The sequence below is a fragment of the Narcine bancroftii genome, chromosome 10 (assembly GCF_036971445.1).
Source record: "Narcine bancroftii isolate sNarBan1 chromosome 10, sNarBan1.hap1, whole genome shotgun sequence".
NCBI lineage: Eukaryota > Metazoa > Chordata > Chondrichthyes > Torpediniformes > Narcinidae > Narcine > Narcine bancroftii.
The window spans coordinates 69,668,981-69,683,970 of NC_091478.1; the positions used below are offsets into that span (position 1 = coordinate 69,668,981).

General features: G+C 36.0%; 1 protein-coding gene across 3 annotated transcripts in view; it reads right to left on the reverse strand.

Moving 5' to 3' along the window:
• adat1 (adenosine deaminase tRNA specific 1) overlaps positions 1 to 14,990 on the reverse strand; it is a 42,924-nt gene that overhangs the window by 5,434 nt on the left and 22,500 nt on the right. For 2 of the 3 annotated variants that reach the window (XM_069901278.1, XM_069901277.1), the window contains exons 6-8: positions 8,726 to 9,422; positions 6,834 to 6,979; positions 1,191 to 1,290 (exon numbers count right to left, since the gene is read on the reverse strand). In XM_069901278.1, the coding sequence (XP_069757379.1) occupies positions 1,191 to 1,290; positions 6,834 to 6,979; positions 8,726 to 9,422 (943 nt within the window). The remainder of the gene's footprint in view (positions 1 to 1,190; positions 1,291 to 6,833; positions 6,980 to 8,725; positions 9,423 to 14,990) is intronic. The other variant, XM_069901279.1, reaches the window with a different exon arrangement.

Consider the following 14,990-nt stretch of genomic DNA (forward strand, 5'->3'; position numbering starts at 1 on the left):
TAAATTACTGTTGCACAAGGATCCCAGATTCCTTTGTATAGCAAGTGAACATCATTCAAAAATCAACTGCCTCCTGAAGAGAATAATTTCATACTTTACTGCATCACAGCATTTGCCTTGAATTTTCCCCATTCACTGAACTTGAAGCATCTTTGCATGTTCCACATTCCTACCTGATTTCATGTCATCAGCAAAGTTGTAAATATTACATTTGATTCTCTTATCCACATCACTGATATTTATTGTCAGGAGCTGGGGCTCAAGCAACGATTCCTCTGGTATCCTAGCAGACATGACCAACCTCTGAACAAGGGACTCCTGAGAGGCTAAGGAATAGAAGTAAGGCGGCATGGTGAAAGGAACCATCATTTGCTGCATTTTGCCCATTCTCTCTGACTGCCCTTTGTGTGGAATTGAAAGCAGCAGGAATAAATGATGGAACTTTCATCAAGAGAAGTCATCTGCACAGGAATATACTTTGTACCGATCACCTCCAAAAGCAAAAGGCCATTTTAAATGTGTTGCACTGACCACATTTCTGATTCTGGACGTGACATGGTCCATTCATACAATGACTTATAACAAAATTCATTTGCAGTTCCAGGACTGATTTCTCACAGATGGATGAGGGTGAAATGTACACCTTGAAATATACAACTGTTCACACAGTCTACACTTGGTCTTGACAATACAGAGGAGGCAACATAGCAAGAACTGAATGCAATAACAAGACCAGGCAACCGCTTTGCTGAGCATGTGTTCTCTGTTTGCAATGAACATCCTGAGCTCTTGGTTACATACCATGTTAACTCATCTTTCTATCCCCATGTTGACCTGTCTGTCCTCAGCCTTCTCCACTGCCAGGATGAACACAAACTAGAAGAATACCCTTGCCCCCACCATCTTTTGTACAATTGACAATCCAATGAAATGGGCATTGAATTTTACAATTTCCATTCAACCCAGATTGTCTCAAGCTCTCCTTCTTTCCAAACCCCCACACCCCACTCATTACACAGTTTCTTTTCCCTCCCAACTTGCTGTTTATATAAAGGAATCAAGAATATCCTGACTAAAATAAATAATATTTTAATTTACTATAATATCTACAAGCATCTATTTGCCCATAATATATATTCTGTATAAAAAAATGAATATATTTTAACTAAATAAAATTTCACAATCTGTACCTTGCTTGTGGTGTTCCAAGTATCTTTTTAGTGGCTCCTTGTCTGTAACCATTTACAGAGACATCTAGTGGATGGTCTGGTACAGCACTCCAACTTATTGCTAGAAGAGATTTTTTTAAAAAATATTCATACTTGTATAATGACCATCAGAGAGGGTGAATTATATGTAAACAAATATTGTACTCAAAGATGGAGGTATGTCAAATGTTAAAATGTGCACAGTGAATTGGCATAAACAAAAATGCTGCATTTTATAATGGAATCCAAGTTGGAGTTTTTTTGGGTTAAAGGCAATTGTGATGAAGAACCTGTACCTGCTTCAAGGTTAAAGGACTATAGTCCTGTAGCAATTGAAAAGCCAGAGATGGGAGTCAGAAACGTGGCTGGTCGAGGAAACTGGAGAGTGGATGAGAGAAGGGGAAGATGCAGACATCTTCCAGGTGATAGCCAAGTGTAACCCCACCTTATGTGTGAGCATTAATACCCACACAGTAGAGCCTAGTCCCCAGTCATCTTGATTTCCTTGTCACTCGATTAAGATCTTAAACTGTGATGTCCCTGTAGGGGCAGCAGCCACTCCGCATCAAAAGAAACCCTGCACAGGTAATGTCCATCCCACAATATGAATTCCTCTTCAAATGAAGGAGCCCATGCCTGCATGAGCCAAAACCTAGACAACATTCAGCCATGACCAATGAGGGCAAACAGAAATTGAGGGGCAATGACCAGCTTCAGCTAACCACCTAACCTTGATTTCCATTTGCATTCAACACCAACATCCCCTCAAAAATGATCAGCAAATTCCAAGACATGGGACTCAATGCCCCATTCTGTAATCGTATCCTTGATTTCCTCACCTCCAGACTACAATCAGTGAGGATTGGTAAGAACATCTCCATCAGTATCAGAGCACCACAGGGCTGCATTCTTAGCCCCCTGCTCTACTCATTTGACGCCTATGACTGTGTGGCTTGGTATGACAACACCACCATCCACAAATTCGCTGATGATACCACGGTAGTGGGTTGTATAAAAAGAGCCAACAAGTCAACATACAGGAGGGAGATTGAAAACTTGGCTGAATGGTGCTCCAACAATAACCAAAACCTAGGAGTTGATTGTTGACTTCAGGAAGGGAAAACCAGATGTTTTTAATCCAGTGATCATTGGGGGAGCAGAGGTGGAGAGGGTGAGCAAGTTTAAGTTCTTGGGAGTCACTATCTCGGAGGATCTTTCCTGGAGTCAATACACTAATGGCATCCTGAAGAAAGCACATCAGTGCCTCCACTTGCTCAGGAGTTTGCAGAAGTTTGGTATGACATCGAAAACCCTGGACAATTTCTACAGATGTTTGGTGGAAAGTGTGCTGACTGGCAGCATCACGGACATCTGTACCCATGAGCATAAAGCACTGCAAAAGGGAGTGGACACAGGAAAATCCCTTCCCACCATCAAGAATATACATGAGGAACGGTGCCATCAGAAAGCAGCAGCAATAATCACCACCCAGCACACACTTTTCTCGCTGCTGCCACCAGGAAAGAGCTGTAGGCGAACCACTAGGTTCGGGAACAGCTGCTACCCCTCCACTATCAGACTCTGAACAACAAACTCAATTGGAGGAGTCACATGATGGAGTAGTGGCCGGTAGGAGAATACCAGCCCTCTCCAGAAAAGAAATAAAGTGAAGAAAACACAAGGCTCAAGAAACACAAAACACAACAAATAGAAAATGGCACCCAAGAAGGAAAAACCAAAAACAATGGGGAAAAAAAGACGTCAGAAGAGAAAGGAGAAGGCCTTACCTGCATGAAGAGGCAGGGACCCACTGTGGACAGAGGAGCCCGCTCCCCGAGGTTAGTGGAGACCCCACAGAGTTGCGACCTCCCGACTGCGGGACTACAAAATGGCTCACTGAGCCAAACAGAAGTGCGCAATGCTCACAACAAGGAAAAGGAAAACACCGACGGGGGCCCAGCTGTGGAGTGAACTTACACAGCGCAACCAGCTGAGAGATGCCCGACAGCAGGGCTCTCAGCTGGAAGAGGAAAGCAACGGGAAAGGGAATGATAAGAAAGAAAAACAGCAACAGGAAGCCCAACAGATAACTAGCCCAAAAGAAGAGGACCAACAACAAGAAGCCATGAAAAAAAACACCCAACAAACTTAGGCAAACAGCTCAACAAGAAAGTCAGAAGAGACACAGATACAAGGAAGAGAAGTAGAAGACACAAACCCAACAGCAGACACAGAAGAAGAAGAACACCAAGCTCGGCACAGAGGAATAGAAGGTAAAATAGATGGACAGTACATAGATAAAAAAAATTTTCAAGAACAAATGAAAGCATTAGAATTTAGTGAAACAACAAACTCAATCAGGGACTCATCTACGGGCTATTACCTTTGCACTTTATTGCTTGTTTTTTTCTAATCCTCTTTGTATTGTGCAGTCAATGTTTTACATATGTTTACATGTGTGCATTGTGTAGATTTTCGTACTATCATTAAGTGGTAATTCTATAATGCCATATATGTACTGACAATAAATCTGATATTCAGTAGCATTACCATTGCCAAGTCCCTGACATCCACATCATAGGGCTAACCAGTGATCAGAAACTTTAAACTTGCCAAACTTTGTGGGTAGTTGTTCCTGGGATTTCCTTCACTGATAAGCATAAAATCCAGAAATAAAGTGAAGAGCATTGATAAAAGATTGTGATGGAATTGTATTATTATTAATTTTAGTTATAAATTTTAGTAAAGTTATTTTGTGGGTTGGATTCAGGGACACACAAAGACACCCACAGAAACCATTTTGAGAGAGATGCCATGTCTCCTAAGTCCAGCTATAAACCAGCTTGTATCCTTGCTCAGTTAAAGCTGCAATAACAACCATAGAGCTGGAGTGATTGTCATTGAATGCTTACTGTGAGAAACACCTGTGTACACAAGAAAGCCATCTGCTGGTTAGCTCTGCAGACAATCAGGAAGCATTGACTAGTAAACATTTGGAAGAGAGGAACTTCTGTGACAGAGTATATAGAAATATTTTTGGGAGATAAATTGCGAAAGGTAGAGTAGGTTACAAACATACACACACTTTAAAACAGATCTTATTTGAAATACTGAAGAATTCATATCGACAGTGACTTTGCAGAAATTGTGAAGAATGCCTATGGAATTTCACAAATAGGTGCTGATTGAATTGACTTGTGGAATTAATGAACTATTGTCTTTAAAGCAACAAGCAGGAGACATGATGTCTATTGATACCTCTTCGCAGAGCTTTTGACAAAAGTGCTCAAAGGTCACTAAAGGGTTCCTGTTTACCTAAAAACAACAGATGAACCAGGAGACTGACTTCTATTGTTTGCTGGGAAGGTCAGGTGTTCTTTTTTAACAAGTGAGAGAGAGGGTCACATGGGCTTTCTGGTAGTTTGAGTGTCTCAGAGAGAGAGGGAGATTGAACAGTGTCAGCCAGGAGAAGTTTGTTGGAGGAGAAAATGAGCTGTCTAGTGTTTCTCTTGGAATAAGCAGAACAGAAAGGAACTCTGTGATAACCTGAAAGAAAGAGGTTATTATCTGGAGAACCCTGATGGGGCAAGTTTCATCAGCAAGACATTGAGGTGACGAATGTTGGTACCTCAGTTGTGGAAATCCTGGAACAACAAATCTCTCTCTGCAAACCCTTCAAGAACCTTCCTGAGTGGTAACCATTTACCTTTCGAGCACCAAAGCCTGGTGAACATTATACATGTTAAATTCTGTGCACGTGTAATTGCCTGCAACCAGAGAACTTGGAAGAATGAGAAGTGAGATTAGGCTGTGAACCAAAGAACTTTCTTAAATTTACATACACATTACATACATGTGTGCTTAGAATTAGAAGGGGGTTAAGTTGGGTTGTTAAGTAAGTTAAAAGTAGAGATAAGCTAAAGTTTGATCCTGTTTTCATGTTTAAAGATAATTAAAAACAACTTTTGTTTAAGTAACCATTTATCGTGGAGAATATTGCTGCTGGGTTTTGGGGTCCTTTGGGCTTCAAACAAAATCAGTAGTGATGTAATGTCATGTGATTAAAGACACTTTAAGGAGACATCTTTAATATTGTACCGGTTTCATCTGAAGTCAGAAAATGCAGTGTCATTCTGTGAGATGGACACTATTGTTGTTTCTCCTTGTCCAGGGAGAGCAACGAGGCTTTGGCTTTTGTAATAGGCACTTGTGACTGGCCCAATTCTGGGTAAAAGAAAGTAAGATCATTCTTGTTTCTGGATTTTATCCATTGTGATGGTTACTTTGTTTGATTCATACCCATGTCTGTGAAATCATCATGTGAAACACAGATTCCGAAACCTCCATGCATGAGAGGGGAATTTGTGGAAAATCATTCATATGAAGAAATATTCTTCTGAAAGCGTTTACAAAGAATTTGTGAGTTTGAGAACTTTTAAACAGTAGTTTTAAAGACACTGAGTTTCAACACAAAAAATTTCGGAGATTGAACTTTAAAATCATCTCCTGTAAAGGTTTGGGGTTTTCCCCCCACCCCCACCCACACAGACACACAGACACACACACATTTGTGATTAAGTAAGGGTTAAGTAAGATTTTATATTATTAATAGTTATTAATAAATATTGTTTTGAAGATACCATGTCTTGGTGAATTTCTATTGCTGCTGGTCTAGGGTATAACAAAGATGAACAATTGACCTATGAAATACAGCAATTACAAGGTAAACCTGTTCCACCAAAAGCCTTGTATGAAGAATGCAGCTTTGTTTAGAGGTCAATGTTTAAAAAGCTAACAATAAAATTAAAAGCTTTAATTGTAATGTGTGTTGCAATGAATTTGCAAAGAGACTTCAAGGAGATTAAAAACAAGCTAAGTGAATGGATGAAAATATAACCAATTGAAAACTGTGAAGTCATCAATTTGAACAAAAAGCACAGCATTTCACACTTTTTTTGAGTTAGTACTCAGAGGGAACTGGCTGGCTCTCCTTGTACACAAACCTATGTCTTCATTGCAGAAAGATTTGAGCATAAAAGTGAAGTCATCTTTAAGATCTGTTCTCTTGATGAAAGGAAATATATTTTTATGATGGGGAGGGAGTGGGGAGAGGAGTATATTGAAGCTTCACTGGATTGATTCCTCAATAGGAATTGTCTTACAAAGATAGTTTAAACAAAGGGTATCCACTCTCCTAAGAGAAGAATGAGAGATGACCTCATAAAAGGATACAAAACGCTTATGGATTTTCATATGGGGGGTTAGAGAGATGATATTGTCCTTGGTTGGAATATTTAGAAGCAGGGACCAATCTCAAAAGAAGGGGTTCAGAACTAAGATAGGAAAAAAAATGATCCAGAGGGAGAAGAATCCTTGCAAGTCTCTACCCAAGCCCAACTTGGATGTTCAGACACAGAATATATTCAAGACAGATGTTAGGATATTATGGAAATGAATTATGAGGAGAGGACAGAAAAATGGCATTGAAGTTAAAGAACAGCCGTGTTCTTATTAAATCTCAGAACAGACATTATGAGCCGTGACCAAGACTCATTTCTAGTTCCCTCTCATAAAATTCTGAAGAATATTTGCAAAACTATTTTTAAAAAAAATCAAACTCAGTACCTGCTGCACAAGGTACAAGTCTCCCTCTGCTGGGATCATGGCTGCTTAGTGCTGAATGGCGACTGTGTACAAACTCCAACTGCGACTGCTGTATCTTCAAATCCTGAACCCGGAATTTCTTTGGAAGTGCAATTATGTGATGACACCTAGAGAAAACAAGGACAGACAAATGGCAAACAAGAATAGTTCACTGGAAAAGAGCTGGAATCTGCACTGTGTCACTCAATTGATGTCATTACATCTTTACTTAAATATTTAAAAACTGATGAATTCCTAGTTTCCAAATAAGATGAAAGATATAAACAACAGTTGTACCATTAATTGGTGGTTTGATAAAATATGAACAGCCACATCAGTTTTCAAATACTTAAAAAGTTTGATTATTTCCAGTTCAGAGATGCTGTCAACCAGAACAATTCAATGATATCCAAGAGTGCAACAGCAAAATTTCATTCTCCCACAAATGAAATCATTCACGCAGAGTAGGAAGACGAGGAGATGCAACGACAGGAAAAAAAGCTTACACTTATCCAGTCTTGAACTATTCGTTATATGAAAACATTAAAACTAAAGTATAATGATGTCACATTCCTCGCAGAGATAACACTGAACAATGAAGATTTTGCTTCCTGAACACTTTTGGGTATTGTTTTCACTAATGGCATAACAGCAGGTCCAACTAAGTACTTTAAAACATACTTGTAGCCACAGCACTTTCATGTTTTGGCAGCTAATTCAAGTGGAAATCACGTTTTTAAATTTTTTTCTCTGTTATTTTTTAATATTTGATTATATCTCCCTTGCAATGTTCAAGCAAAACCAAAATAAGGTTGAAATATGGCAATCCTTCACATCATAAAGATGGATATCACTGTATCTTTCAGGTGGCCAAGAAATATTCAATTAGCTAAATCTGCTTTAATACTCACATATCATATTTGAAAAGTATTAGCAGAGCGACAAACAGCCCAGCATGTCTTTCATAGTTCTTCAGCAGTCTACTGAACATGAACTTACAGTGAAGGTTGGGTTGCTATATCAGCTAATTAGGGAAAGGTTCACATTAAATCTTCTGCCTCAAAAGTTAATCAGTACCTCCTGCAATGAGAACTAAGATCGGGTGTTCTTTAATTAGGTCATTTCTGTTGCCATATGCTAACCCTAACCCTAACCCAACCGTGTCTGCCTGTCCCGCATTGGACTTGTCAGCCACAAACGAGCCTGCAGCTGACGTGGACTTTTTACCCCCTCCATAAATCTTCGTCCGCGAAGCCAAGCCAAAGAAAGAAAAAAAATGCATGAATCTGGAGTCAAACATAAAAATGGCCTTAAGAATGTTCCAATTTATCATTGCTGATATTGAAATCAAGGTGGCAATTGTTTGCTGTTGACTTAGATACTCTGCAGAAAAATTAAAAGGGCTATTTCAGTTCAGTTCTAGATCTTTACCAAACTTAGAGAAAGGAAACATTAATTCTATCTGTTTGGTCTACATTTGAAATAAGATGGTAAAAGTGAAAGTTTCCCAAATCCACAGTTTACCTCATCTCCAGAATAATCCATACTCTCTAGTTTTTAATGATTGATTGTGATCAGCCATTGTCAACCAAGAGAGAAAAGAATAAATCATAGTTCCTCTGATTTTAAACAATGAAAGTTCACTGAAATTAGCAAAGAGGATCAGGTAAAGAAACTTTCAGTGCAGTAACTCTAAAGAGATGAAATTCATTAAACTTAAATGAATGCAGTTCTAGTATGCACTAAATGCATAATATAGGATTAATTATTTTGTGTCATTTATTCAGATACCTTTTGCTCTTGAAAATTTTAAATGACTATATTGAATTTTATCTTTTAAATAAGCAAATTAAAGTAACAGAGCAAATTATTACCTATTTATTATAGCTCTGTTCATGACCTCCTGACTATATGGACAGCGTCCTACTACTACAGAAGAGAAATACACTGGCTCCTCAAAGAAGTGCATGAGAAGTGCTCCCTGACAACCAAGAACATTCCAACGTGCAAGTTTATCACTGCATGACATGGATAATGTTCTATTGCCTCTTCCTGGTTTCACTCTCAATGATTCCACACAGTGATAGTCAATTCCAGGCTTCAGAGAATCTTGAAGGTCACCTGGTACACACTTAGCTCCAGTACGATGGACATCTGAAACTTTAATTTGCATCTGTTCATTTTTCTGCAACTCCAATGCAGCTGAACTTTGAGATAGCGTGGTATCATGATTGGTCTTGAACTTTATTTCTGTTCCACCAAGTTGACCACTGTTGATCCGGACATCAGTACTTCCTTTCACACACTGATGATTGGGTTTGGTTTCACGTACATTGCTATTTTCAGATAAGTCATTTGTTTCACAAACTCTTTTTAACCTTTTTTCAGGAATCACCACAGACCTTCCATCCCATTTCGGTCTTTTGCCTTGTAAGTGTTCTTCAAGATTTAACAATTCAATATTTTTATCTTGAAGAGTGATAACATCTTGCTCATCATTCCACATGGTTTCCATTTTCATATAAGATTCAATGGAATTGTCTGTCATTGGAATAATGGAAGCATCACCACCTACATAAATAATAGATAAAGATAAAAACTTAATCGTCATTAGTCTTTGCATTTCACAGCGCTGAAGCATCGAGAGCGAAATGGAAGAACTATAATTTCTAATGATATCTACAGAAGCCTCCATAATGTTTGGGGAAAAGACACTTTTTTATTTTATTTGTTCCTGTGCTCCAGTTTCAAATTTGTAATTTAAAAAAAAATCATGTGATTAAAATGCACATTCCAGAATTTAATCAAGCTTATTTTTTTGGTTTGACCATGTAGAAATTACAGCACTTTTTATACATATTCCCCATTTCAGGGCACCATAATATTTGGGACAGTTGGTCTCACAGTTGTTTGTGATTACTCAGGTATGTTTAATTGCTTCATTGCTGCAGATATAAGAGAGTTAGGCTTGCTTCTAAGCTTTTGATCACCTTTGGGTCTGTAATTGCCATTTTTCAACATGAGGACCAGAGTTGTGCCAATGAAGGTCAAAGAAGCCATTATGAGGCTGAAAATCAAGAATAAGAGACATTTCCCAAACCTTAGGATTATTAAAATCATCTGTTTGGAATATCATTATGAGGAAAGAATGTACAGGTAAGTTCAGTAATCACAAAGAGACTGGTATCCAAGGAAGACCTCCACTGTTCATGACAGAAGAATTCTCCTCATAATGAATGTCCGGAAGATCAGAAACACTCTTCAGGAGGCAGGTGTGGATGTATCAATGACTACTGTCTGTAGAAGACTTCATGATCAGAAATACAGAGGTTATACTGCAAGATAAAAACCATCAGTTAGCCACAGAAATAGGATGGCCAGATTACAGTTTTCCAAGAAGTATTGAAAAGAGCCTGCAGTAGTCTGCAAAAGATCTTGTGAACAGATGAGACCAAGAGTGATGGCAAGAGAAAAGTGTGGAGGCATAAAAAAACTGCCCAAGATCCAAAGCATGCCACCTCATCTGTGAAACATGGTGATGGCTGCAGTCAAGGCCAGGCGGAGCATCACCAGAGAAGATACTCAGCACAGTCTACGATCACAGACTTCAAGCAGTCAAAGCATGCAAGAGAAATCCAAAAAAGTTCTAAACATGACTACTTTAATATACATACCATTGGCCTGGGCATGTATAGCTGCCACAGGTACTGACACACTTATCTTTTTTTAAAATTTTATTTAATTGTTTGCATCATTACAGGAAAAAATGAAATAAAACATTAATCAAATATCCATATCCAATGATACAAAAAATTTTATATTTTTCTCCACATCCCCTCCACCCAAAAGTAAGAAAAGAAACACCTACTATTTAATATATAACTAATATTAGCATAGACAATCATTAATTGTTATTAACAATTACTAATTAAGAGGAGTGGATAAGATAGAAGAGGTGGATGGAAAATTATCCATAAAATCCACATAATGGTTTCCAAATTCTATAAAAATTTTCAACTTGATTCCTTAAACTATATATAATTTTTTCCAAAGGTATACAATTTTGCATCTCATTATACCATCTACTTAATAAACACTTCTCTACCATCTTTCCATGATATCGCTATACATTTCTTTGCAGTTGCTATTGCATTACTTAAAAATTTTCTTGGTATTTATTCTATTTAAATTTTATATCCTTTTCAGAAATATCTCCAAGTAAAAATATTCTTGGATCCTTTGGTAACTTTATCTTCATAATTTTCCCTAATAATAAACTCAGTTCATTCCAAAACCTTTCCACTTTTTCACAAGACCAAATTGAATGCAATAAAAAGTCCCTAAATCTTTCACATATCGAAAACACTATTTGAATAATTAGGATTAAGTCCATCTAACTTATGTGGAGTATAATACAATTGATGAAAAAAATTATCTTGAACCATTTAATATCTAACATTTACTGTATATGCAATGCTTACATAATTTTGACCAAATCTCCTCCTGAATTTGTATATTTAAATCTTTCTCCCATCGGATTTTTGATTTATATAAATCGCACTGATAATTTTTAATTCCTCTCTCATTATGAATTCTATTCCATATGTTTAAAATATATATCAATACGGAAAAATCTTTTGTTCCTTTAAACAACTCACTATTCCATTTATACAGAATTAACTCCAGAATAGTTTCACCAATTTTATTCATTTCTATTTGAATCCAAGCTGGTTTTTCATCCTGTTGGTAACAGGAGGACAAAAACCTCAATTGAGCTGGTTTAAAAGAATTCTTAAAATTTGGTAGTCTTAGTCCACCCTGATCAAATTTCCACATTAATTTTTCTAAACTAATTCTTGACATCTTACCTTTCCAAAAGAATTAACATATTATTTTCTTCAAGTTTTGAAAGAAAAATTCTGGTACTTGAATGGGCAATGATTGAAACAAATATTGTATTCTTGGAAAAATATTCATTTTAATACAATTTTCACTCATCCTATTAACGTTATTGGTAAATCTTTCCATCTTTTCAAATCCTATTCCAATTTTTTAAACAATGGTGAATAATTTAATTTAAACAAATAACTTATATTTCTACTAATTTTAATTCCTAAGCATTCAATTGCTTCATTTTTATCAACATTCACTTTATAACCTGATACTTATTTAAAGATACTTCTGGTCTTGTTAAATATACTGTAACATCATCAGCAAATAAGCTAATTTTATGTTCTTTATTACCTCCTTCAAATCCTTTAATTTTATTATCAGTTCTAATTACTTCCGACAATGCAAACAAAAAAGGGTGATAATTGACAATTTTGTCTAGAAGACCTATCAAGCAAAAAGTGTTATTTGATTTGTTTATTCATAATCACTTTGGTTGATCATACAATTCCTTTATCCAGTTTATAAAAGTATTTGGAATCCCAAAAGCATTAAGGGTCGCAAATTAAAAAATCCCATTCCAATCGATCAAATGCTTTCTCTGCATCTAATGCTACTGCTACCGTGGGAATCTTCCTATTTTGTGCTATATTTACCAAATTAAAAAATTTAACTATGTTATCTGCCATTTTTAATGGCCATGCGAAACATTATGGGCCCTTTCACCCAACTAGTGATATTTTTGTTGTGCTCTCATTATATCTCTCTCCACTCTATAAGTCTGCACAGCATTGTCTTAATTTCTTCAACTCTAACAATGTTCTCTTCTCCTCATCTTTACGTACTTGAATTTCCTTCTCAAATTTCATTATTTCTTTATCTAATTCATATATTCTTTCTTTATTTTTGAAGTATAACATTATTTGACCTCTCAAACATGCCTTAATTAAATCCCATAATACAAAGTTACTCCCAACTGAATCCTTATTAGTATCTAGAAAAAATTTTATCTGTTGCCTCATAAAATCACAAAATTTCCTTTTCTTCACCAAAATAGTTTTTAACCTCTATCTATAGCCTACTTTTTGTTCTTCCAATGAAATAGACAAAATTAAAGATGAATGAACTGATAGAACCCATGCTTGATATTCCAATCTTTGTACTCTATATTGAAGTTGTGCAGAAATTAAAAACATGTTTTAAATCAAAAATAAAAAGAATAATCTCTTTCATTTGGGTGGATTTTTCTCCATATATCCACTAAATCCATATCTTTCATCAAATCTGTTACAATTTTTCATCATTCTATCTCCTGATCTATTTAATTTAGGGTCTAAAGCAAAATTAAAATCCCCTCCCAATATAACCTTTCCCTTGGCATTTGATAAATTCATCTTGCATAAATTTGCCTTCATCTACATTTGGTGCATATACATTAATTAAGGTCCATTGTTCCAAATAAATCTGACAATTCACCATAATGTATCTCCCCGCTACATCGATATTAATATCCAATATTTTAACTGGTAAATTTTTATTAATTAATATTGCTGTAGCTCTTGCCTTAGAATTAAATGATGATGCTATTACTGTTCCTACCCAATCTCTTTTTAATTTTTGATGTTCTTTTTCCATCAAATATGTTTCCTGTAAAAAAGCTATGCCTGTTTTAACAGTTTTCATATAAACTAATATTTTTTCCTATTTATTTGATTTTGAATCCCATTAATATTAATACTAATAAAATTCAATTTATTGGCTATCTAAACTCTCATAAAATCCAATAACCATCCAACTTTCCATCTTCACTCCTACATCCAAATACTAACTAAATATTTCATAATGCAATTATTAAATTTAGATGTATTAAAGATAAAAAAGAAAGGAAACAAAGAACAGAAACCCTACTCCCCCCACCCAAGGCGTACATTAAGAGTCTTTATAACTCTGATCTATAGGAGTTGTGATCAAAAACCACACTAGATTCTGTGAAGGCCAGGCTCATACTCTCACCTAATTTCCCCAAAATTATACTATCTCTTAAGCCTCAAATCTACTCAAACTTACAATGATCAAGTCATTTTTTTTATTACACAGATCTATCGGGTAAAAACTGTCCTCTCTAATATTCTCTCTCCTCCTAAAACTTATATTATTTCATTATACATCCCCAACTGCAATCTTTCCATTTCCTCTCTCTTCAAATATCTCCCAGTTCTTCTCTCATTTTCTCAGACAACGAATCTGCAAACACTTTTACTTCATTTGGTTCTGTAAAAAAAATATATTTTTACCCTCAGGAACAAAAACTTATAACACTGCTGGGTACCTTAAAACAAAAGTGTAACTTTTTTTCCATAGCACATTTTTAACAACATTAATTTTTTTTCCAACAAATCAAAACTTATATCAGGGTAAAATAAAATCTTATTATCTTATAAATCAATGGCAATTGTCTCTCCTTCACTTGCTTCGCAGCGAGCTCCAAGATCTTCTCCATCATTTCATAATGAAGCAACTCGACCAGAATCAAACATGGCTTCTGATCCGGCTGTGGCTTAGGTTGTAATGCTCGATGAGCTCTTTCAATCTGAATATCTCCTTGAAATTCAGTTAACCCCAGAGTTTGCGGAATCCAACGTTGTAAAAATCTCTTCATATCTTGCCGTTTGTCACCTTCCTTAAGTCCAACAATTTTTATATTATTTCTTCTACTAAAGTTTTCTAACATATTAATTTTTTGAGATAATTGTTTTTTAGTTGCAGACGCCTCAGCTTGAACATTCTTCATTTGCTCTTTAATATGCTGGATTTCAAATTCATTACTTTTAATGTTTGCGTACATCACTTCAATTTTTTGTTCCATTTGAGACGACATTCACTCCACCTTCTTCGTAGAACCCTTATTTTCAATTATACCCTCAATACATTTTTTAACTTCCATTGTTTTTTATAATTGTTTATTTTTCACACTGTGAACCATATCAACCAAAAATATATACAAATGTTTCTCATTAAATATACATTATGGCATTTTCTCCCTTTATCCCCCCTTCCCTCCCTCCCCCTCCAAAACCAATAAATATTCAACATATACAATACAATAAAACCATAAAACAATGTCTTCACACAATGAAAAATAAACAAGAAAAATGTGTCATCTACTTTTATAGACTGAATCAAGTTGATTTGTCTTCTTATCATTTTAGGGGGTGGAGGTCCGAGACAAGCCCTCTCTGTTATGTTCCA